General features: G+C 37.6%; 1 protein-coding gene across 4 annotated transcripts in view; it reads right to left on the bottom strand.

The window, feature by feature from the left end:
• The window catches only part of CFAP61 (cilia and flagella associated protein 61), a 332957-nt gene that overhangs the window by 304098 nt on the left and 2868 nt on the right, over positions 1–25991 (bottom strand). For all 4 annotated transcript variants that reach the window (XM_019712531.3, XM_074317335.2, XM_074317333.2 and 1 more), the window contains exons 2-6: positions 24988–25138; positions 13175–13325; positions 10509–10585; positions 9209–9276; positions 8862–8988 (exon numbers count right to left, since the gene is read on the bottom strand). In XM_019712531.3, the coding sequence (XP_019568090.2) occupies positions 8862–8988; positions 9209–9276; positions 10509–10585; positions 13175–13325; positions 24988–25130 (566 nt within the window). In that variant the 5' untranslated portion in view covers positions 25131–25138. The remainder of the gene's footprint in view (positions 1–8861; positions 8989–9208; positions 9277–10508; positions 10586–13174; positions 13326–24987; positions 25139–25991) is intronic.

Below are 25991 nucleotides of genomic sequence, written 5' to 3'. Positions count from 1 at the left end.
TAACCAAAGCAACATACATTTAATGCAATCCCCATGAAAGTCCCAAAGGCATTTTTTAAACAAATAGAACAAAAAAATCATCAGATTTCTATGGAACCACAAAAGACCCCGAATAGCTAAAGCAATCCTAAGAAAAAAGAACAATGCTGGAGGTATCACACTCACTGACTTCAGCTTGTACTACAGGGCAACAATAATCAAAAAACAGACACATAGACCAATGGAATAGAATTGAGAACCCAGAAATAAAACCACATAAATATGGACAGATAATTTTTGACAAAGAAGCTAAAAACATACAATGGAGGAAAGACAGCCTCTTCAATAAATGGTGCTGGGAGAACTGGAAAGCCACGTGCAAAAGAATGAAACTAGATTGCTATCTGTCACCGTGTACCAAAATTAATCAAAATGGATGAAAACCTAAACATAAGACCTGAAACAATAAACTGCATAGAAGAAAACATAGGTACTAAACTTATGGACCTTGGGTTCAAAGAGCATTTTATGAATTTGACTCCAAAGCCAAGGGAAGTAAAAGCTAAAATAAATGAATGGGACTATATCAAACTAAAAAGCTTCTGCACAGCAAAAGAAACCATCGACAAAATAAAGAGGCAACCAACCGAATGGGAGAAGATTTTTGCAAACAATGACTCCGATAAGGAGCTACTATCTAAAACATATAAGGAACTCACACAACACAACAACAAAAAAACAAACAATCCAATTAAAAAATGGGCAGAGGACCTGAATAGACATTTCTTCAAAGAGGACATACAGATGGCTAATACACATGTGAAAAATGTTCAACATCACTAATCATCAGAGAAATACAAATAAAAACCACAATGAGATTTCACCACACACCAGCTAGAATGGCTATCATCAACAAGACAAATAGTAACAAGTGTTGGAGAGGCTGTGGAGAAAAAGGAACCCTCATACACTGTTGGTGGGAATGCACGTTGGTGCAGCCGCTATGGAAGGCAGTGTGGAGGTTCCTCAAAAAATTAAGAATAGAATTATCATATGACCCAGCAATCCCTCTCCTGGGTACCTACCCAAAAAATCTGAAAACATTTATCCATAAAGACATGTGTGCTCCAATGTTCATTGCAGCTTTATTTACGGTGGCCAAGACATGGAAACAACCAAAATGTCCTTCGATAGATGAATGGATAAAGAAGTTGTGGTATATATACACAGTGGAATACTATTCGACGGTAAGAAAAGATGAAATAGTACCAGACATGACAACATGGATGGATCTTGAAATTATAATGCTAAACGAAACAAGTCTGACAGAAAAAGTAGAGAACCATATGATTGCACTGATATGTGGTATATAAAACTGAAAACCACAAAACAACAAGACGAAAACTCATAGACATTGACAATAGTTTAGGGGTTATCAGAGAGTAAGGGGGGAGTGGGGCTGTAGAAGAGGGTAAACAGGGTCTAATATGTGGTGATGGAAAGAGAACTGACTCTGGGTGGTGAACACACAATGTGAGATATAGATAATGTATTACAGAATTGAACACCTGAAATCTATGTAACTTTATTAACATTTGTCACCCCAACAAACTTTAATTTTTTAAAAAAAGGAAAAATTAATATACATAGACAATAGTTTAGCCATTGCCAGAGGGTAAGGAGGGAAAGGGGTGGTAGATGAGCGTAAAAGGGTTAAATACATGGTGATGGAAGGAACTGACTCTGGGTGGTGAACACACAATGGGATTTATAGATGATGTGTTACAGAATTGTACACTTGAAATCTATGTAACTTTACTAACAATTGTCACTCCAATAAACTTTAATTTAAAAAAAAAGGAACATATGATAATGACTATGTATGTAGAAAAAGAATGTTTGCATGTATTTGCATATGTGTGTATAGTTATATATTCACACAGGATAAAATAATGAGTAATTTTTACTTTTTTCCTATTTGAAAATATAATTTGTTTTATTAAATGAATGCATCCCTCAAATTAATTAGCAAATGGCAGAAAAAAATGAGATTTTAAAATGAAATAAAGACAAAAGTACAGCAATTGTTAGACTATTTACAAAATCCTAAACCATTCATTTATGGAAATGTCTTGTAACATAATTTAAAAACCACCTACTTGTGAATACTTTTATAATAAAACTTCTTTAAAGAATGTAATTTCCTGAAGGGCAGGAGAGTCTATTTACCTGTGCTGATACTAACAAGAGAAACTTCATAAATCAGGAAGGAGGATTTGAAAGGTGTGAGAGAATTAATTAGAAATGTTATTTCACAAAATTCTTTTTCTTCAGAATATGTCTGGCTTCTGTATTTGTATTTGTATTTGTATTCTGTATTTGTATCATGATCAAAAAGGTTTTATACAGATAAATATAATATGAGTATTAAGCTATGCATAAGAAGAAACTACAGAAAAATAATTTTCTATGAGGAATTTTTTTCTCTTGTCCTAAAGTAAATGGATAATTTGTATCTGAACTTATTCTAGTCCTCGATAATCTTTTTTTATATACATGCTGTCTGGATCTCAGAATGCAAAATAAATGCTCTACATGAAGAGTAAAAATGGAATCACTTCATATTGTTTGCAAAATGTTCAACATCTGCCTCCCTCTCATTGTTTTCTTCATCACTAAATTTCTCCAAAGAGTAGTGAGTAATAAAAAAAAAAAAAACGAAAACAAACAAAAAAAGAGCAGTGCTTGCTTTAACTTCCTTACCTCTCATTTACTCAGCTCAATTACTAAATTGAGCAATTACTAAATTATTCAGCAAAATTACTAAAATTTGATTACCAATATCCAACTCTGCCCTTCAAGGAGGGACAAGACCAGACCCCAAACCAAAGGGCCAGAGGTAGAACACTGGTGATTAAGTGGCCAAGGTTGGCACAGAGAAGCCAAAGGGATGAATGGAAGAAAGCTGAGGCCTAAATCCTGGGGATGGCAGAGTTCAGAGCCATGAAAACAAGAGATAAAGAGGAGAAGCAAATCAGGATGGGGCAGGGTTGGAGCTGGAGTCTAGAGGTGAGGCCAAAGTCAGGGCAGGCAGCCCCTCCCTCTTATCCAAATTTCACCTAACTTTTCTTTAATACTGGGGGGGTGCCAAAAAAATGTATACAAGTGGACACTTTGGTCAACGTTGCTCAAGCAGTAGTTCGCCATAATCAGAAGTGTCTGGACGCTGATGGTAACCATTCTGAGCACCTCTTGTAATTGCAGAAGTCAAATGTGACTTGTATTCATCTTTTGTTATCAGTATATATTGAGTATTACAATTTTAATAGTTTCTTCCTTTCTTAAAATGTGTACACATTGTTTGGCACCCCCTGTAGATATAGAATTATTCAAGTTATTAATTTTTCTTAAATGGGTTTTGGTAGTTTGTGCTTTTCAACGATTTGGCCCATTTTATGTAAACTGTTAAATTTATGGAGTTGTTGTAATATTCCCCTATCCTTTAATGTCTGTAGGATCTGCAGTGATATCACCTCTTTTATTGCTGGTATTGGTGATTTGTCTTCTCTTTTTTTTCCCTTGGTCAGTTTGGCTAGATGTTCATCAATTTTATTCACCTTATCTTTGTCTTTTTAAATTTGCAAACCCAATGACCTGTTTTTTGTGTACTCAAATTATTCGATTTCCCTGCATCGTTTGCCACCTTAAGAATCTTTGACTTCTGTAAAACTCCTCTCCTCTTCCAGTTTTTTCTTATTATCATTAATAGCTCATTTTCATCTTCCAATATTCTGCACTCATCCTCTGTTTTTTCACTTTAAAATCTCCCCTTCAACTAGACAATCTCCTTTCTTCTCATGATCTCATTCATGAAAGTACCTATATTTCCAACTCTCTCTTGTACATCTAATACTATTGTTTCTACTTTGATCTAATGAATCCACCATCTCCCCAAAACCCTGAGTCATCATTAACCCACTTTCATCCTTTACTTCTCCATCCAACTAACACTTTCCCTCTCAAACATTACTTTGCATCTGTGCATTTTCCCAGATCCATTCCACACCTGGATCTTTTTGTCACTGCCTAAATTACAGCTGGTATCATTTCTTGGCCAGACTGTTGTGTGCTCCTCCCAGATAAGCCACTAAACACATGAAAAACTTTTAACACACAGCCCATATCATGCATTTCTTCTTCAGTGCTCTCTGCTGGTTCCAAGATAAAGCCTTCTCTTTACAGTTCTTCCTTTGCTATCTAGCATCTGCTCTTCCTCCCCATACCTTGAACAGCAGCCACGCCTGCCTACCTGCCTGGTAATAGATATTCCAGGTGCTTTCCTGCTTCCATCCTTTGTTCATTCTGTCCCTCTGACTGAACTCTGACTCATCCTTTCTGACCAGATTCAGAGGCCACTTTCTCTGTGAAGCTTTTTTTCCTTCAAATTGTTTTTTTTTTTATTGAGGTATAACACCATATACGAAAATGCATAGATATTAAGAATGCAGTTTGATGAGTTTTGACCATTGTATACACCCCAATCTACAGAACATTGCTGTCACCCAAGAATTCCAACATGTTCCTCTCAGTCTCACTCTTCTCTCTACCAGAGGCAACCAATGACCTTCCCTCCCTCTTTCTTTTCCTTCCTTCCTTCTTTCCTTCTTTTCCATCTTTCTTTCTTTCTATTTTATTAGTTTCAGGTGTAATAAAACAACATAGTGGTTAGACATTTATATAACTAACAAAATGATAACCCCAATAAGTCTATCACCCATCTGACACTGTACATAATTATTACAATACTATTGACTATATTCCCTATGCTGTACTTTATATCCCTATAAATATTTTTTTAAATTGCAGTTGACATTCGATATTATTTTACATAAGTTTCAGGAGGATAGCATACTGGTTACATGTTTACATAATTTATGAAGTGATCCACCCCATAGTCTAGTACCCATCTGACACTGTACAGAGTTTTTACAATATAATTAACTGTATTCCCTACACTGTACTTTACATGCCCGTGACTATTTTGTAACTACCAATTTGTATTTCTTAGTCCCTTCACCTTTCTCATGCAACCCACCTCCCATCTATTAACCATCAGTTTGTTCTCTGTATCTGAGTTTGTTTCTGTTTTGTTTGTTCGTTTATTTTGTACTTCATATTCCACATATAAGATCATATGGTATTTGTCTTTCTCAGTCTGACTTATTTCACTTAGCATAATATCCTCTAGGTCCATCCATGATGTTGCAAATGGTGAGATTTCATTCTTTTTTATGGCCAAGTAATACTCCATTTTATAAATGTACCACAATTTCTTTATCCAATCGTCTATTGATGGGCCTTTTGGTTGTTTCCATATCTTGGCTATTGTGAATAGCGCTGCAGTGAACATAGAGGTGCAGTGAACGAGTCAGTATTTTGGATTCCTGTGGATAAGTACCCCAGAATGGAATTGCTGGGTCATAAGTTAGTTCTATTTTTTATTTTTTTGAGGAATCTCCATACTGCTTTCCATAATGTCTGCACCAATTTGCAATCCCACTAACAGTGCATGAGGGTTCTTTTTTCTCCACATCTTCACCAGCACATGTTATTTGCTGATTTATTGATGATGGCCATTGTGACAGGCGTGAAGTGATATCTCATTGTGGTTTTTATTTGCTTTTTTGTGGTAATTAGTGACATTGAGCATCTCTTCATATGTCTATTGGCCATCTGTATGTCCTCTTTGGAGAAGTGTCTCTTAAGGTCCTCTGACCATTTGTTAATTGGATTCTCTGTTCTTTGGTGTTGAGTTGCCTGAGTTCTTTGTAAATTTTGGATATTAACCCTTATCAGATGTATCATTGGTGAATATTTTCTCCCATTCAGCAGGGTGTCTTTTTGTTTTGTTGCTGGTTTCCTTTGCTCTACAAAACCTTTTTAGTGTAATGCAGTCCCATTTGTTTATTTTTTCTTTTGTTTCCCTTGCCTGAAGAGATATATCAGTAAAAATATTTCTAAGGGTAATGTCTGAGAGTTTACTGCCTATGTTTTCTTCTAGGAGTTTTATGGTTACGGGTCTTACATTTAAGTCTTTAATCCATCCTGAGTTAATTCTTGTATATAGAGTAAGAAGATGGTACAGTTTCATTTTTTTTTTTTTTGCATCTGTCCAATTTTCACAGCACCATTTATTAAATATGCTGACTTTACAACATTATGTGTTCTTGCTTCCTTTGTCATAGTTTAAATGACCACATAAGAATGGGTTTTCTGGGCTCTCTATTCTGTTCTATTGATCTATGTGTCTGTTTTTATGCCAATACCATGCTGTTTTAATTACTATGGCCTTATAGTATAGTTTGATATAGGGTAGTGTGATACTTCCAGTTGTGTTCTTTTTCAAGATTGCTGTGGCTATTTGGGGTCTTTTATGATTCCATATAAACTTTAGGATTACTAGTTGTAGGTCTGTAAAGAATGTCTTTGCAATTTTGACAGGATTGCATTGAATCTATAGATTGCTTTGGTTAGTATGGACATTTTAATGATGTCAATTCTTGTTATTCATGAGCGTGGTATATGACGTATCTGTATCTCCTTTATTTCATTTCTTAAACTCCTTATAATTTTCCAATACTGGTCCTTTACTTCCTTGGTTAAATTTATTCCTATGTTTTTATTTTATTTTAAGCAATTGTATGTGGGATTCTTTTCTTAATTTCTCTGACAGGTTGTTATTCGTGCATAAAAATGCAGCCTATTTCTGAATATTAATTTTGTATCCTGTTACTTTACTAAGTTCATTTATCAGTTCTAATAGTTTTTTGGTGGAACCTTTGGGCTTCCCTATATATAGTATCATGTCATCTGCAAGTAATGAGTTTTATTTCCTTTCCAATTTAGATGCCTTCTATATCTTTTTCTTGTCATGTGGCTAGGACTTCCAGTACTATTTGAATAAAAGTAATGAGAATGGACATCTTAGTCTTGTTCCTGTTCTTAAGGAGAATGCTTTTAACTTTTCCCCATTGAGTATATTAGCTGTAGGTTTGGTATATATGGCCTTTATTATGTTGAGATATGTTCCCTTTATTCCCACTTTACTGAGAGTTTTTATCAAATGGATACTGGATTTTTTCAAACACTTTTTATGCATCTATTGATATGATATAATTTTTATTTTTCATTTTATGTGGTGAGTCACGTTAATTGATTTGTGGATATTGAACCAACCTGGAACACCAGGAATAAATCCCACTTGATCGTAGCGTTATGATCGTTGTAATGTATTGCTGAATTCAGTTTACTCATATTTTGCTGAGGATTTTTGCATCTATATTCATCAGGGATACTGACCAATAGTTTTCTTTTTTTGTAATGTCTTTATTTGATTTTGGGATCAAAATGGTGGCCTCGTGTAAATGAGCCTTCCCAACTCTTGACATTTTTGGGATAGTTTGAGAAGAATAGGTGTTAATTCTTTGTTGAATGTTTGGTAAGATTCACCTATGAAGGCTTTTGGTCTAGGACTTTTTGTTTGTTAGGAGCTTATTGATTACAATTCAATTTCATTAGTTGTAATCAGTCAGTTCAGATTTCAGTTCCTTTTTTAAGTTAAACTATCTGATCAGTAGCAGAACCAAGATTAGAATCTACACCTACCTGATGTCATTATTACAAATTCTTAACAATTATGCTCTAATACTACAAGTCTGGTAAATTGTAGGCTCTCATGTTTTTAAAATTTAAATACAATACTGTCTAAAGAAATCCAGCACTCATCAAATATGGTAATGGTTGATCCAAAAAGATACAATTTATTCTTCACTGATAAAACCAAGCAATTACCCTTGTGAAATGATTTCATATACACTCTTATATCAGAATAGCCATTCTATTTTTGCTCACAACTTTGTGAGTCAAAAATCTGGGAGAACTCAGCTGCGCAGTCCTTGCGTGTGGTCTTACATGCGGCTGCAGTCAAATGTTGGCTGGGCTGCAGATATAGGGCAGTTCTCCTTGGCTGGACGTCCATGATGGCTTACTCACACAGCTGGCAGTCAATGTTGTCAGTGGGAGCCCCGCTGAGGCTGTCAACTCTGGTGCCAACATGTGGCCTCTCCAGCACAGTGGTCTCAGGGCAGTAAGATTTCTTCCCCTCATTTCCTCCAGAGCAAGAGTTCCAAGAGAACCAGGCAGAATGATTATAGACTCACAAATCACAGAGCATCCCTTTTACCATGTGGTGTGGGTTTAAAAAGTCACAATCCACCCAGATAAAGAGGGGACACAGATCCTACTTCTTGATGAGAGCAGTGGCAAGGCCACATTGTAGGAGAGCTTGTGGAGTGGAAGATGGTGCTGTGGCCACCTTTGATAAACAGAATCTGTCACAGCCGTCTGCTTTAGATTGCTGAACTTCAGGGCATGTCATGTGGGCCACTGACATTAAAGAATTTCAACTTGAAAAACTCCTCTTTGGGGTCAATAGAATCCTCATTCACTGAATGCCAGAAAATAGGTGGGCTTTATGGGAAAACGAAATATGTAGATTCATTTTTAAGTTGGTTTTGTTTGAAAGTTCTTTCACTCAGTGTGGGATCAAGGACTGTGTGTTTTCAAAAACACGTAAGTAGTAAATGCACAACTTTGCTGGCTACATTGAGTACCAAATGAGTTTCATCAGATATTCAGTTCTACAAATTAGGTCATCAAGAGGAAGTCTACACATCTTCAAATGAAGTAATGCTTATGAGTATTATAAAACAATTTAATCCAAGCTATAGCCACTTACAGTAAGAACTGGCAATTTAAAAACTCTTCATAAGGTAACTGTCAGGGTAAAGCTTAGGTAATAAAAGGCACTGATCCAACCTTACCTGGCTTTACGAATGTGCAGCTGAGGGTAATGGTTGTGCCTGTGACATACATGCACGGCAAAGTCCTCGTCATATGTCAGACTCGTAATGTTCCCCACTAGGTCAAACACAGTTATGAGAGTTGATCCTAAATCAGAGACAAAGAAATGTGCCCTCATTTTACCAAGAAATAACTTTAAAACTTCAGAATTAAATGTAGTTTCCATTCTAAACTGTGTTTTAATTGTTATAATCAAATAGGCACATTATACATTTAGGAAATGGAAACCATTCTTATTTCCCATTCCTTTAAGCATGAAGTTCCTATATTAGCAACTGGGGATGGGAGATAGTTGAGTAGACTTTACCTAGGCTTATGTAGGATGGCACTATGAGAAAGATGAAGTGCAGTTCTGGCACTGCCTTAAACACGGTCCTGGCAAGGGAAAGAGAGGATGCATGTTATTAACAAACAAGCAATCTCATTAGCTGGCACCTGACTGAGACAAATGCCTTCACTAAAAAAATGAGGTATTCATACGACCACATGTGCTCCTTTGTTTTCTGCCTGCAAAGGCAAGAACATCTTCAAGGCAATTTATTTTTCTTCTCTGTATTTCCTGCATTCCAAACGGCCCCTTTTCTGTCTGTTCCATGGAAGTTGAGAGAATAAAGGGCGCCATGTTCTGCAGCACACCAGATTTCTGCTAATATTAACCTTTGACCTGACATCTGGATGGCCTGGTGTGACATTACAAAGTGACTGACTTGAAAGCTGAGGCCACCACCCTCAAATGTCTGTGCAGGCTGTCAGAGGCCATCGGCATCACCTGGCAGTCCTGCTGATCCTATTTCGATGCACCGTGTTATTCAGGAAGCTCTGCAGTCTGTCATGTTAATAAACATTTCTGAAGATAAGATTGCAGAAAACTATTTGTAGAAGAACCTTCCAAGTCTGCATCTCTTTGTTTTTCCACTACTTCCCCCCACAAATACATTTTTAAAATAACTGCACTACCTGTTTGCCTCAAACAGTGGCAGTTAAAGATGTGTGCTGAAGAGAGCACCAACTCAAAGAAATAGATTGTTTTTTTTCTTTCAGAAATATCACTGCTATTCAAAGTAAATACTTTAATGTAGCCATAAGTAACAAGCAAATTTAACACCTCAAAGAATTTCATGTCCTTCAAAAATATTTTTACATGATAGTCCTCTGTATCCATAGGTTCTGTATTCACAGATTCAACCAACCACAAATTGAAAATATTTTTTAAAAATCTTACATTGTTGCTAATGTGTACTATGTAGTTAGGCCTATGATGGTTGCCTCTGTACTGAACATGTACAGATTTTTTTTTTCTTTGTCATTATTCCCTAAACAATACAGTATAACTATTTACACAGCATTTACATTGTATTAGGTATTATAAGTAATGTAGAAATGATGTAAAGTATATAGGCAAATGTGCATAGGTTCTGTGCAAATACTATGCCAGTCTATATAAGGGACTTTCACATTCGTGGATTTTGTCATTCATGGGGGTCCTGGAACCAAGGGACATTTATATCCACTTGGTCTCTTTCGTGTCATTTTGGCATTCATGTGTCTTGTCTACAGTGCTGCTGCCAGCCCCCCAAGTCACTGTGTACAAGGCCCCAGTCACTCACCGAATAATCTCTTTGCAGCAGCCAACAGAATACTCATTCACGGCCACAAAGAGGTGCATGAACAATGTGTTCAGAGGCTGCAGAAGAAAAGAGAACACAACGAAAGGCTGAGTCAACAGTTGGGCTATGTTACAGCAGGGTCGCAGGTAAAAGGAGGGCTTTGGGGACACAAATTCCACTTCTTGATGAGAGGAGTGGCAAGGCCACAGACACAGAGCTGCCCGTGTTTGTGGATGATTTTTTACATCTAAAGTGATGAGACACTCAGGCAAGTGTTTGAGCTTCCTGACTGACTGTTTTCACTGCCGTCGGTCCTCGTAGCTCAAAATTATTCAAGGAAATGAATTCTGGCCCATCTTCCTGCCCTCACAAACAGTCTGTGGGCAAGGAAGCACCTGCAGGGGAGTAAAATCAATTATTAACTCGGTAGTCTTGTCCTCGGGAGTATCTATGCCAAGGGAAAGACAATCACCCTTTCCCAGGGGCTCTTGAGTCAGCAGCTGCCTCTCTATTCAAGTGACATGAGGGAAGGAGTCTCTTATGAATTTGAAGGATGGAAGACAGATGCCACGTTATGAATCCAATGGCTTGTTTTGTGCAACATTCTCAGAGTCAGAATCAAAGTCCAGATAACAACAATGACGACACCAATGTAAGCACTCTCCGTCTATTAAGTCATCTAAATCCCATAACGACCTTACTTAACATCTGCTTAACATTTCAAACAGGACTAGCTTTAGGAGTACATGGTTTATTACTTGGCTGATGTATCTCCCAGATTCTCTCGTCCATCAAAAATATTATAATTCAAGATTTATTCTTTAGCTTTAAGACAAAAATTATTACTTCAGTTATAAATACCCCTGGGATAGGTAATAATACTTTAAGCCTAAGGCTCTATCCTAATGCTGTCCAATAGAAAAATAATTTGAGCCACAAATGCATGCCACATATGTAGTTTTAAGTTTTCTAGTAGATATAAAGAAGAGACTAAACAGGTGAAATTAATTTTTAATATATTTTGTTTAACCTCATATATTCAAATTATCATTTTTAACAAGGAATCCATAAAAAAATTATTAATGAGATATGTTACGCTTTTTTTCCTACTAAGTATTTGAAATCTGGTTCATATATTATACTTACAGCACATCTCAGTTCAGACTAGCCACATTTGAAGTGCTCAATAGCTACTTACCGCTGGTGACTACCATACTGGACAGCTAAGCTCTACACTACTGTAGGAAATAGTTTAAAATGAAGCAATCTTTAAGAGAACAAGAAAAAGAACAAAGGGGAAAGTATTTATGAATAATGCTAAAATCATGATCCTAATGCAAATGTAAAATGAACACAATAGAGATTTATTCAACCCATCAAATAATGAGGTGACAAACGAGATGACAAAAATGATTCACTGCACTTGAGAAGCTGGCTATTTTAGGCAACTTAATGAAGGAATGTTAGAAGTTTGCTGGGTAAGATACAAAATAGTTAATGTCCTACTGGACAACAAACTGCAACCTTTGATGTTACCACTTCCACCACTAAAAATTAGTTATATCTCAAATGGATAAAAATCAACAAGTTAATCACTATTCCTACATAACTGTAAAATAGCCCAGTCAATAGAAAATCAAAGGTACAAGCACCGACTGAAAGAATCTTTCTGGTCTACTTCCAAGTTTGAGATAATTTTTCTGACAAAGGTAACTGGGTGTACAGGGTAGTGAGGTAGAGAAGAGCATAGAGGACAAAGAGAAGGCACCATCTAGCTGAATGAGTGCTAGATAATGTGCCCAGTGTGCGTATGTGTGTATGGTGCATGCACGCATGCGTATATGAGGGGTGAACTCATGCACTCAGCGGACACTCCTCAGGACTCTGGGGACATGCTGTTGAATTCCATTGACAGGCAGGTGTGCTGCCCACAGTCACAGCCTCTGGCTCTCCACAGAAACTGAGGCCAGATGCTGGCCTGGCTCTGGCAGGCCGAGGACAGGGAGAGCTCAGACGTGGCACCAGCTACTAAGGCCATTTCCCTGGTAACTGCTGACCTGGCTCCTAATAGCCAACAGGTTGTCATGTGCCTGCAGCTAGAAGACATTGAATGAGCCAGAGTCCATAAAGGCACTTTGAAAATTATAGTGTAACATGAATCTGAGGCTCTGTTGTCATTATTACAGGGGCAAATATGTAGATGGCAGTGCCCTCCCAACATATCAAAGACTTTGGACATTGACGCTTGGAGCAGTGTAGAGACCTGGAAGGCAGATGTTCTGACACTCCCACTAATGCCTTGCTCCCAGTCCTCATCGGCAAAGCATGACCTGGGCGAAGCCAGCAGCTGTCTGATATGGATATTACCTGCCCTTTCCTATTCCCTCTGGCTTCCTGCTCTCAGACCCACTTTTCCTCCCCACCAGCTAACTTCATTTCTAACTGTCATAATGTTATATACTTTCTGTTGTGAGTTTTGAACTGCTCACTCCAAAACTCATATATATATATATATATATATATATACACATACATATACACATACACATACACACATATATATATATATATATATACATATATATGACATGTATATAACCACAGGCTTTTCCTTCAAAATCCAGCCTATTTTAATAGACACTATGCTTGATTCCGTGATTCCTTACCGTGCATGGGATGTCACTGTCAAGTTCCTGGAACACAGACACCCATTTATCCTGCTCGGCCACATTCCAGTTGGGGTAGTCCAGGAAGGTTGCTTGGGCCATGATCTCCTCCTTGTCATTGCAGAGAGTAATGGCAAGGTTTGCCTTCTCCCTGTGGAAGTGATTAAAATTACACATATAAATAAGATTAATGAAAGTGAGATGAGGATGTCATTTTTCTCCCCGTTTGGCTACTGAATCTTAGCAACCACGGTATAAGGTACGATAACCATTGAAAGAGGCGGATACAATGTGACAGCAAACTTGAAATAAATCTTTCAGGACATCTGGTACTATCAACTAAAATTGTATTGAAATTTACATTTCATTAGAAAGGTATTATATTTATGATATAATATCATATCATATTATGATACCGTTCCCCTGGACACTGGCTGGGAAAGTTGTTTGACTGTATAGTTTTCCCTGTCCTCTCCATGTTGCCAGTGCCACTGTGTTAGCCTAACCTTGTACAGTTAGGATGGCTGACTGTCCTGGTTTGCCCGGGACTGACGGGCCCAGGACATGGGACTGTCAGTGCTAAAACCAGAAAAACCCTGGGCAAACTAGGATGAGTTGGTCACTGATGTGCAGCAAACTTAAGTTTAGCTTCACCTCTGTCAGCATTCTTAGCCAATTTCTCCAAACCCTGAGCTAATTGATTCTTATGGAATCTGAGCATCTGCAATGTCATCTGATCCAGCTGTAGAAATGGAAACCTTGAGGGGTTCTTGCTTAAGCTTAAGGGAACCCTGCAAGTTGACAAAGACGATGAAGGAGAAGCAAGTCTTCCAATTCTTATCCTGGTGGCTGGCCCAAAAGGATGTCTCAGTGGTCCCTCCCAACAGCTAACCGACGTGTGGCCTGCCAGGACAGCAAGAGCCGTGACTTGAAGAGCTATAGTGTACTACTCAGAGAACCATTTGTATGTAAACTGAAATGCAATTTTCACTTTCTCAGCTGACTGAATTCTACTAGTATCTTAAGTTGGAGAAAAAAGATTTAAATGTTTCTTCAAAAAACAAAGAAGGTAGAAGTCACCCATGTTCCCTATTAAGGAGACCAGAAGACAACATATAACTGAAGGAGAAGAGACAATGGGGAGCATAGAGAAAGTTATATATGCTTTCCAGTTACATTTTTATAAGAAAAGTATTGTATTATCAGTGCAGTAAAAAATTAGAAAGTACTGGGTTGGCCGGTTAGCTCAGTTGGTTAGAGGGTGGTGCTAATTAACACAAAGTTTGCCGGTTTGATCCCCACATGGGCCACTGTGAGATGTGCCCTCCTTAAAAATTAATTAATTAATTAAAAGAAATAAAATAAAATCCTTAAAAAAATAAAAAAATAGAAGGCATTCACAATTAAGAAGAGAAAAAAAAATTGGAAAAATCACCTGTAATACCACCTCCCATAGATAACCAACCTCTGTCAATATTTTGGTGTCCATCTGTCCAGATTTATCTTGTTTTTGAGGGCAGCTATATACTGAATGTATTTTGTGTGTTTCTAAAAATGGAATCGTACAACCCATACAGTTGGTAACCTGCTTTTTTCCCACTTGACGGCATATCATTTTACTAGAGCTGTTCACCAAAGAATAGTCTCTCACACGCATGCACTTCTTGTTCTAATTTCTTTCTTTAAACCAGTTTACTTTGACTTAAATAAGCACATTTTAATAGGAAATTTATATTACTCTCATAAATGGAAAGCCAGTATCCCTTGCTATAAATATAACTATAAAAATAAAGATATAACATTTAAAACAAAAACTTCTTGTACATGTATCAAGTCAAATCACCTTAGGCACCACCAGAGGAACATGTATCTTCAGGAACATTGTGCTAGGGATGTTGATCTCAGCACCTACAGCCACTGTTCCCTCTCATAGGAAGCCACATTCCACAGCAGGGGCCTCCCCAGGGGAGCACTGGGCCCAAGAGCTCTACCAAAGCACTGGCTATCATGGGGAAAAAAGGCAACAAACTACCCTCAGGTCCCAAGAATGCAGTATCCATACAAAGGACTTATAAGCAGGAGGATGCAGCCCCCACAACCTTCCCAGTCTGATTCACTGAAGCCCTGACCTTCATTCCACTCCTGGGTTCCCTCCAGTTTCTGGACCTCTTGACTCCCCTGCCCCAGAGCCATAACCTACAACTTCATACTGAGAGTCCTCACTCTAATCCAGATGAGAAAATGCCCAGGGCACCGGCCCATCACATGTCAGCGATGACAATGACTGTGGTAGAGGAGGAAGTGGGCAAGAGCTGGGAGAGGGCAACCGCCATCCCCTCAGGGAAGCAAGGGAAATGTGTTCCTGGAATTCCAATTTGAACTTGAAAAACATTTATCCATGGGAACCTAGGATGGTGGTTGGGTTCTATAGTACAATTAGCACAGTACTATACCACACAGACATTATAGATTAAATAGGTTTTTGTGGGTTGGCCTGGTAAGCCAGTCATGAATAACTTTGTTTCAATGGGAAAATGCACTGCAATTTCCAAATGGCTGACTGCAAAAAGTAACTTTTGTAGCATCATCCTTTTGTATGTATAATTTCCACTTCTCATTACCTCTTACCCATTAGGTCCTCTACAGAAAAGATAAAAAAATCATCATGGAAGCAAAGAAGGGAGAGGAAAAAAATAGTAGAGGGAGAAGGTGTGTTTTTAAAGCTATTTTTTAAAATTATTCTTTATATAAAGTGTTTTATATAAAGTGTTTTAAAATTATTCTTTATATAAAGTCAAATCCTAACCAAAGGAGCCCTAATAACACACACACACACACACACACACACACACACGCACACACGTATATATTTCACACCAAATATACTAAAGCTCAAAGACATTATTCACCAGTAGAAATCAGAGTTATTTTCATTACAGCAATGTCTCATTTATTCAATTGGTTTAGGAAATTTTCCAAGCTCAGCCCAAACTCATTTTATTTAACTGTACTTGATGGACATCTTGGTGAAACAGTGTCCCCATTTTCTGCTTTGTTATGTGGCATGAATAACACAGAACTCTGCGTCCAGCGCACACTGTCATGGGAACTGCAGCCGTCATCGTTCCCATCCCCCTCACTGCACTGGGACATCTGCACTCAACGTGGCTGATTCTTTTAGTCCCTTTCTCCACTCATCTGTTATGCCCAACCTGCTCATTTTCTCCCCTAAAATTTAGCAGGGTTTTTTTAGGTGAGGTAAGTTTTATTCATTCCTCTCTCTCTGTGACTGAGCCAGCCAGCAGTCAATAAAATGAAACTGAATAAACTAGAAAAGAAACCACCAGTTTTAGAAATGTCTATAAAATAGGATTCTAAGCCTCGAGGTTGGCCCAGAATGGGGAGAGGGAGTTACCTAACATGAAAAATGAAAGATTCCAGGGGCTGGGTAGCAGCTGTTTCGGGAGCTCCAGGATATTAATGAAAATGTAAATTTACTTTTATTTCTGAAAATATGCTGGCTTCTAAGGTAGGTCACAACCTTTTGCAAAAAGGATCCCATTTTAACATTTTAAAATAAAAAGCTCATTATTTCCCTCCCACACGACATGTTATACCTTTCCTATCTGCCAATTCAGAAAATACATAAACACATTAAACACATGCATTGGAGGTACCCGTACTGTCACTGCAAGACCCAGCAGGGGTATCAAGCTCACCTTCAGAAACAGCCAGCTGTCAGTAATTTAAGGTACTTAGCATGTGACCATGTAGAGAATTTGAGAAAATACATTTGTGGAAGCATTTTGAAAAAAATTCTGTAGAAAGGCCCCAGTTGTAACCCCGCTCCGACCCTGCATTCCATGTTTTGAGTAGCCCTGAAAATGATGGGCCCTTGGAGACTGAGGAAGATCTGGTGATCACATGCACAGCACAATCGTCTGCCCTCCTGCTCAGGCTGTGGCATACTTCATCCCAGGAGGGACAAGTCAGAACTGCACATTTGCTAACAAAGTTTAGGCTTATAAATTATTTACGTAAGGAAATTTATGGTACAGATTCAAAAGATCCTTAAAGGAGTGAAAGCATCCCTCCCACCCAGCACTCTTGAATCTCTGCCACTCACTTCCCCACCTCAGATGTGATCACACCTCCCTCCACATGACATGCTGCAGCTTGTTTTCTTTCAATGGTATATTTGGAAGAGAATTCCATTGCACTCATAAAGTCGTGCCTCATCCTGTTCTATGGCTGCCCAAGTGCTGAGAAGGGAAGGGAAGAATAATAGAAAAGCTCAGCTCTGCCCAACTCTAGTCCCTGCTCTCTTCCAGGCAGACTCAGAGGAAAGGGAAAACTAGGAGCACCTCCTAGGAACTACGTAGGTACTCCACCGATGTAAGTTATTTCCACTGTCCCACTCATCCTGTAAATTACGCACAACTGTCCAATTCAGATAAGGAAGCTAAGGCTTAGGGAGGGTAAGTGACTTATACAGTCATATGATTAGTAATAGATTCATTCATTAATACAACAAACATTTACTGAACACCTACCAAATAGGTGTTCTAAGTGTTGCTCTAGGCTCTGGGGATAGAGCAGGGAACAGGCAAAAATCCCTGTCCTCATGGAGCTGATGTTCTAGAGGATGGAGGCAGGCATTATTTTTAAAGAACTAAAATGCGTAGAGTATCAGGTGGTGGCAATTGCTATGGAGAAAAATAAGGGGGAGAGGATGTACCTTGTGTGTGAGCAGTGCGCTTCCAGGAGAAGGTAGTATCAGAGCTGTGATGAGAGGCACCAATGTGGCTGGGGTGTTCCAGAAAAAAATAAAGCAAATCAGTAGCTTGAGGGAGATGAGGTCAAAAAGGAAAAGAGTGGGCTCTGCATCACATCATGCCAGGGAGATGGCAAACCAGTGCATGGTTATGAGAAGAAGCATGACAGGATCCAATGTGTCTGAACAGTGACAGTGGCTATTGCGGGAGGGGGTATGAGCAAGGGTTGACATCAAGGCGGAAGCAGAGAGACCACTTAGGGGGCTGTTCTAATACTCAAGCAAGAATGCTGGTGGTAGAAGTGAGGTGGAGAGAAGATGCCAGGTTCTGGATGTGTTCCAAAAGTGGAGCTGGCAGCCTTTCCTGGTATAGGATGTAAATGAAAGAGCGAAGATGACACCAAGATTTTTGGGCCAAGCAAATGGAAGGATGAAGTTGCTGGAGTTACGCGGACGGGGACAGTGTGGGCAGAGCAGTTTGAAGGCAGGGGATGACCGTGCTAGGTGTGAAGTATCTGCTAGGTATCCAAGGGTAACATCCGTCAGGAAGCTGGATAAATGAATTTGGAATCTAGGCGATTCTGCCATCAACGTTACATGTTATTTCACATTTAAGTCATAAATTCACCCCAAATTGATTTTCTTTTATATGACATGAGTTTGGTATTTATAGTCACTCTCTTTTCCATATGGATACCCAATTGTCTCAGCACCATTTTGAATGGTACATCTTCTCCCCGTTGGCTTTACTATTATGCTGGTTTTGTTATCATCACATTTCCGAGTACGTACAGGTCTGTTTCTGGAATCTCTATCCGGTCCCATCGGTCTTTTGTGAATTCCTTGCCCACCACACTGTCCTAATCACTATACCTACAATTAGTCGTTAGTTGGGCAAGTCTCCCCTTCTTATTTTTCTTCTTTCAGAGTGTTCTGGCCCTTTGCTCCCATATAAATTTACTCTAATATTGTCAACCTCAACAAGTAATCCCTGTAGGAGTTTGATTAGGGGGATAACTGACCTCTTTACGATGTCCAAGCATGTGGTATGCCTCTTCATTTAGGTCTGCCTTACTGTCTTTCAATAGTTTGATAGTTTACCCCATAATGGGCTTGGAGTTATCCTGTCAGTTTTACCCTTAGGTAAAACACCCTTAAGTATTTTATATTCTTTGGCATGACTGTAAATAGTTTCTTTTTAAAAATGATGTCTAAGCATTCAGTGTTAGTCTATAAAAATGCAATTGTCTTTTGTTTGACTTAGTGGCCAGCAACTTTAAACTTACATATTAATTCTAATGATTTGTTTACATATTCCTTCCAGTTTTCTACATAGAGAATATATATCACCTGCAAAAAATAAGTTTTGTTTCTTCCTTTTGAATCCTAACACTTTGTTTTATTTTTTTCTTTCTTACTGCAATAGCTAGGATCTCCAGTTCAATGTTAAACAGAAGTTGTGACAACAAGCATCCTCAGCCTGTTCTTTATAGTAAAAGGAATTATTTTAATATTTTATCATTATTTATGATGTTTGTTAAAGGTTTTTATAGATGCCTTAGCAGGATATGGGAGTTGTCATATTCTTATTTTGTTAAGGTTTATATAATAAATGTTGAATTTTATCAAACGTTTTCCTTTATTGAGATGATTATATAATTTTTCTCCTTTAATCTGGGAATGTAGTGAATTAATCAATTTTCTAATATTAAAACAACCTTGAATTCTGAGATCAATCCAGCTTCATCATGGTATGGTATCTTTTATGTGTATTTCTAAATTCCTTTCCTAATGTTATGTTTAGAATTTTTGCATTTATATTCATGAACAAGACTGGATGTAATTTTCAATTCTCATTCTATGGGAGATCAGCTATTAACCTGCGTTTCTTGTCTGTCCTTATCTGATTTTAGTATTACCATTATGCTAACCTCATAAAGTGAGTTAAGGAGTGTTCTCTGTCTTTCTGTTTCTAGAACGTTTCATTCATATGGAACATATGGATGTACCTAATTCTTGAATGTTTGGTACAACTGGTTTGTAAAGGCAGTTGTGCCTGTTATTTTATTAGTGGGAGGATTTTAAATTACTGAGTCAATTTCTTTAATGGGTTTCAATCACGTTTGAAGTTGACTTTAGGAAACTCTATTTTCTAAAAATTTATACTTTTCATCTACATTTTCAAATTTTTGGCATGAAGTTTTCTATACAGGTATAAATCCAATCCCGTCAAAATCCCCAAATCCCTAAAAACCAGAACTTTATCTTATACCTTATTTGGTAGCAAAATCAGACTACTCAGTGACATGAGATTATTCTACAGTCTTTACCCCACTTAGAGAATCTTCCTATTTACCACAGAAATATTAAAGTGTATAACTATGGAGACCCACTCCAGCCCTTGCTGATAGAGTTAAATAACATGTGACAAATCCATGTGGCCTCTCCAGCAGAGTAGCCAGATTTTCTACCTGGTGGTGCAAGGCTCCTAAGAACACAAACTTGAATTCTGCCAGGCAGGCCTGGGACTAGGGTGAGGCAGGAGAGGTTCTCGGGCCTCAGAATTGGAGGAGGCGTTCACTCTTAAGTTGGTGCGGGTTTAGCATCTGGAAGTGAGTACCTTGGACAACTCATATTACCCTAGTGCCAGCCCTACTGCCAGGCCATCTCACGGCTTGGCCTAGGACTGGCACAGCACCACTTCCATCACATTCTATTGGAAGTCAGAGGCCCAGCCCAGATTTAAAAGGTGGGGACTACAGGAGATGGGGATAAGAATGCAGAGGTATGGAATATAGGGTAGCATGGAAGCCTGTAATGTAATAAACACCCACGCCTGCTTTAGCTGCAGTACACAAAAGTAAAATTTATTTTATATATACACATAGTATGTATTCATATTTACATACATAGGTATCTAATATGCAAATATATTTTAGTTTTTATTCAAGTCTTAATATATTTCAATTTTCATTTTTCTTTTTTGACCCATATTATTTATAATTGCATTAAAAATTTTTCAAACATATGAGTGTTTATCTTTTTGTTACTGATTTCTAACTCCATTACATTGTAGTCAAAGAATGTATTATGTATGATACCAACCACTGAAATTTCTTAAGCCTGCTTTATGGCTTAAGAGGAATTCAATTCTTATATGTGTTTCCATGTATAATTGACAAGAGTATGTATTCTCTAATAATTTGGTGCAATATTCTACATATGTCCATTAGTCACATTCTTTGTGTTCTTGTTGAAATCTTTTATATCATAACTGATTTTTAGTTTACTTGGTCTCCCAATTATATTAGGTATATTAAAATCTCCAATTATGATAGTAGGTATGTCTGTTTCATTTTTTGGTTCTATTACTTTTCGCTTTATTTTAGGATTGTTCCAATAGGAGCATACAACTGTAAAGCTGTCATGCCTCTCTCAAAAACTAAACCTTTTATCATTATATAATGACATTCTTTATCTGTAGGGATGCTTTTTGCCCTAAAGTATGTATTGTCTGCTATTTATATAGCAACACTAGACTTTTTTAATGAGATTTTTTTTCTCCCAGTACTTTAAATATTTCTGTGCCTTTGCATCTTAAGTGTGTCTCTTACATACAGAATATGACTGTCTTTTGCTTTGTTCTGTTTTCAGTCAATCTGCCCATCTTTATCTTTTAACAGAAGAATTTTGTCCAAACACATTTATTGTGATTACTGAGATAGTTGAATTTTTTTTCTGTCTTCCTACTATGTGATTAATATGTCCTATGTTTTCTGTTTCTTTTTTCTTCTTCCCATCTTGCCATCTCTTAGGTTCAGGGTTTTTTTAAATTTCTTGTTCTATTTCCCTCTATAGATCAGAAGTTAAAATTTCACTGCCTATCCTTTTAATGATTATTCTAGCCATATAACATATATTCCTACCAAAGTCTTTATCCTCTGTTCTAGTTATCAATTGATATGTAACAAACCACCCAAAAGGTAAGTGGCTTAAAACAATTTATTATTATCTCTCATGGTTCTGTGGGTTGAGTAGGTTCAATTGAGCAGTTTTTGCTGGGGGTCTCTTAATATGATAACAGTCAAATTGTAGCTGTGGCTGGAGTCATCTCAACATCTTTAATGTTAAAAATGGCTCACTCACATGGCTAGCGGTTGATGCTGGTTTTTGGCTAGAATCTCAGCTGAAGCTATCAAATGAAGCACCTGCATGTGGCCATGTGACTAAAGCATTTAATAGTATGGCATCTGAGCTCTGAGAGGGAGCATTCCAAGAGACTCAGTGGAAGTTGCAAGACTTCTTATGATCTCCTCTTGAAGTCATAAAATATCACGTCTCCTGGTATCTATTGGTTACAGAGGGCCAGCCTTAATTCAGTGTCAGAAGGAATGACATGAGGGCATAAAGCAGGATATGTGGTTCATGGGAAGGAGGAAGAGCACCTTTGTGTATTAGCTGCTACACCCTCCTCCTAAATAATACCTTAAGAGTACTTTCATTACAATCACATGCCTCCAATTTATATGCTATTTTGTCCTGTATTTTATCTAAATTATTTGTCTTATAATTTATTATTTATATTTAATACCTATAGTAAATTGGTTATTATAGTTATTGCCTTATACAAATTAGATTCACCCACATATTTATTCATATTTTTGTTTACTTTCCTTCTTATATCTTCGGCTTTCCAGCTGAGATAATCTTCCTTCTGCGTATAGTATATTGTGAGGCATTTCCTTATTTCAGAGTCCAATGGTAAACTCAGTTTTCATTTGTCGACAATGCATTTATTTTCCCCTAGGTATTGAAAAATTGTTTCACTGGGTATATCATTCTAGGTTGATGTTATTTTCTCAACAATATTGAAAATAGTCCACCATCTTCTCGCTATCAATTGGTGCTAGTGAGAAACCACCTATTAATCTTTACTTCTTTGCAGGTGATGTCTTTTTTCCTTTGATTATTTTTCAGATCTTCTTTTTAGCTTTGGTGTTTCACTGTTTTATTATGATGTGCTTAGTGGTGGATTTCTCTGTGTATCTATCCTGTTTGGGATTCATTGCATTTTCTGGATTGAAGAATTGATGCTTTCCAACAATTCTGGAAAGTTCTCAACCATTATCTTTTCAAATACTGACTGTTCCAAGTACTATTATCTACTTTGAGAAGTCTAGTAGTCTTAATTATTAAATGGCCTACCCACATTTTTTTGTGTCTCTTTGTGCTGAATTCTGGATAATGTATTTGTATTGATCAACCACCTTAATACTTCTGTCTTCAACTGTGTCTATTATGATGTTTGACTCATCTACTGAGCTTTCAATTTCAACTACATTTCCATTTCTAGATGGTCTATTTGACTTTTTCAAGCCTCATTTATTTATATGATCTTTTAAGACTTATCTTTTCACTTTAGACATAGTAAGCACAGTTATTTTATAGTCTTTGTTTGATTTAATATCTTAAGCCTTTGAGAGTCTGATTTTGCTGGATATTTTTGTTGTTGGTTCTCACTAATGATACATGTTTCCTTGTATATTTGTGATTTTTAACTAAGAGCTCATATTCCTTGGAACTTTCTCTGTTATTATTTATAGTCTGAGTTGAAACTCTACCCCTTCAGACCTGATTGTTATTTATTTCAGCCAGTCTTCTGGACATTCTACTAACTTGTGACCACTTTACTCAAATTCTCCACTTTATTTCCTTTATTAAGTTTACTGGTAAACTCACTCAATTTTTGTCTAAAAATGCATTCATTATTTGGGAAGTTTTGAAGCTTTCTGGGACCACAGAGATAATTAATATGAACCTCAAGTCAATACACGCTTATGATTTCCTGGAGGAGGCTTCATTCCATGCCGAGATTGAAACAAGTTATTTTGCTTACGATCTACTTTATCCAGTGGGCTTATATCTCATTTGTCCTTACAATGGACAACCCAGTTTTACACAAAAGAATCTAATGCTTCCCTCCTTAGGTAGAGGGAGTATTTATCTTCTGTTCTTTGCAAAGCTGTCAAAACAGAAGCATGAGGTTTCTAGAATGTAGCAAAAATACTAAAGGAGAAAGTGGCATTGGTTCCAGCTGCTCTCCTGAATTTTCTGATTTCATTTTGATAATGTTCTCTGCACAGTACTTATCTGTGTGTGTGTGTGTGTGTGTGTATCAACATGTTTTTTTTCCATCTAGAGGCTATCATTAAGGTATTTAATCCACCATAATGACAAAAAATGAAATAATTTCATTAGTATATACATTTTAAAGCATTTTATACATATTGCCCTACTGCCTTCCAACAAAACTGTGCCAATATATATTACATTCATCAGTGTGCTGATCAGACACTACAAGTTTTAATGTCTTAGGCTGGCCTTAGTTTAAACATTTCAATTGTATTTAATATGAAGCTTTATGAAATCCAAAATATTGAGCCATCTCTTAGCTTTTTCAATAAAAATAATTAGGAACAGATTAAAGAATATTTATGCAGGTGTCCAAAAAAAAAGGGGGGGAGATAAAGACATTTTAAGAAAAAAAAATCTATGCATATTTTGAAGTTTAGAAGAACATTTTAACAGCAGTGGATAAGAACATATCCAGGCTTTGTCACTAACTGCTTGACCTTAGCAGGCCTCCATTTTCCCATCATTAAAATGGACATGATAGAGGCTACCTCAGAGAAGTATCAGAATATTAAACAAGATGAAGTTGACAAAGCACAGAGCCTGACTGAAAATAATTCTCAAAACTGGTAGCAAATATTATTAACTTGCCCCAAGTGACTCTATTAGTGGGTGGGGCAGTTAAGATTTGAACCCAGGTTTGCCTGAATCCAAAACCCATGAGAAACCCCTCCAATTTGCTTGTTACAGAACTCAAAGGTTCCCAAAGATCTCCTGCTCAGGAGGGCAGATTTTCTTATTGCCCATTCCTCACCATAAGTCCCATAAAGGACAAAGGAGTAGGGTCCCTTCCAGATATGTGTTAAAACTGATAAACATTCTTCAGCTTACTTAGCTATGTACTTACAGAAGATAGATGATATTAAGCTTTCCAAACAGCTTCTGGGTAAATTTTCTAATGAGGTTTTTGATACAATAAATATCCTGTGATTCTGTTCTTCGGCAATGAACCACTTCTACCTTTCCTCTTGGAGAAGTGAGTATTGACATTTTTTATCCTGTCCCAAAAAGAGAGAAAAAAGGCCCCTGTTAATCTGAGATGACAAGCCAGTCTGGTTACAGTATTTACAAAATTGGATATTAATTCAATTTCCATACATCAGAGTGAACTTGGTGTTAGAGTGCTGGTGGCACACATTTTCCCCTGGGGGTAGGCTATGACAACTGACACTGCAAACCAGCTGACATTTTTCTCTCCAGGGGAATGATGCTTCTGAGAACTGGCTTGTCTAGAAGTTTCTGCAACTGTATTCTCTGTTTCTAATAAAGCTGCTTTAAAGTATTCTAACAATAGAATTAAAAAACATTGAAAGGAATTGTTTACTGACTCAGGGTCCTCTTATATTTAATCGGCCACCAAGGCATGTGGTCAAGAGTTACAGGGGAAATACTGACAGCTGCTGCCCATGTTCCAAATAAAGTTCCCCAAACTGGAATCCTGAAGGGCAGCAGTCCTAAGAGATATTTTGAGACAAAAAACGTTCTGTGGTCAAATAAGTGTAGGAAATGCTGCTTGTGATGGTGTTCCTGAGGGGCCATAATGTCCATTAAAGTCTTTGAGAAGTTCCCTAAGAAGTACCTGCTTTCTTGGTATAACTCAGCCTTTCTCACTCCCTTTCTGAGGAGAATCTCTAATGACAGCGACAGTGGAGACTAACATTCGAGAAAGACACTTTAGGGAATGCTGTTGACAGAAACAGTAGGCCACAAAATGATTTCACTCTCTCTCTCAATGTCTTAGCGTGTGTGTGTGTGTGTGTGTGTGTGTGTGTGTGTGTCCCTCTCTCTCTCTTCTTTCCTTCCTTTCTCCCTTCCTCCATCTCTCCCTCCCTTCCTTCCATTTCCCTCCTT

Source organism: Rhinolophus sinicus, chromosome 13 (assembly GCF_057876585.1).
Source record: "Rhinolophus sinicus isolate RSI-liver-muscle chromosome 13, RSI-T2T, whole genome shotgun sequence".
NCBI lineage: Eukaryota > Metazoa > Chordata > Mammalia > Chiroptera > Rhinolophidae > Rhinolophus > Rhinolophus sinicus.
Note: the sequence above shows the minus strand (reverse complement) of the source record. Positions and strands in the feature narration are given on the sequence as shown.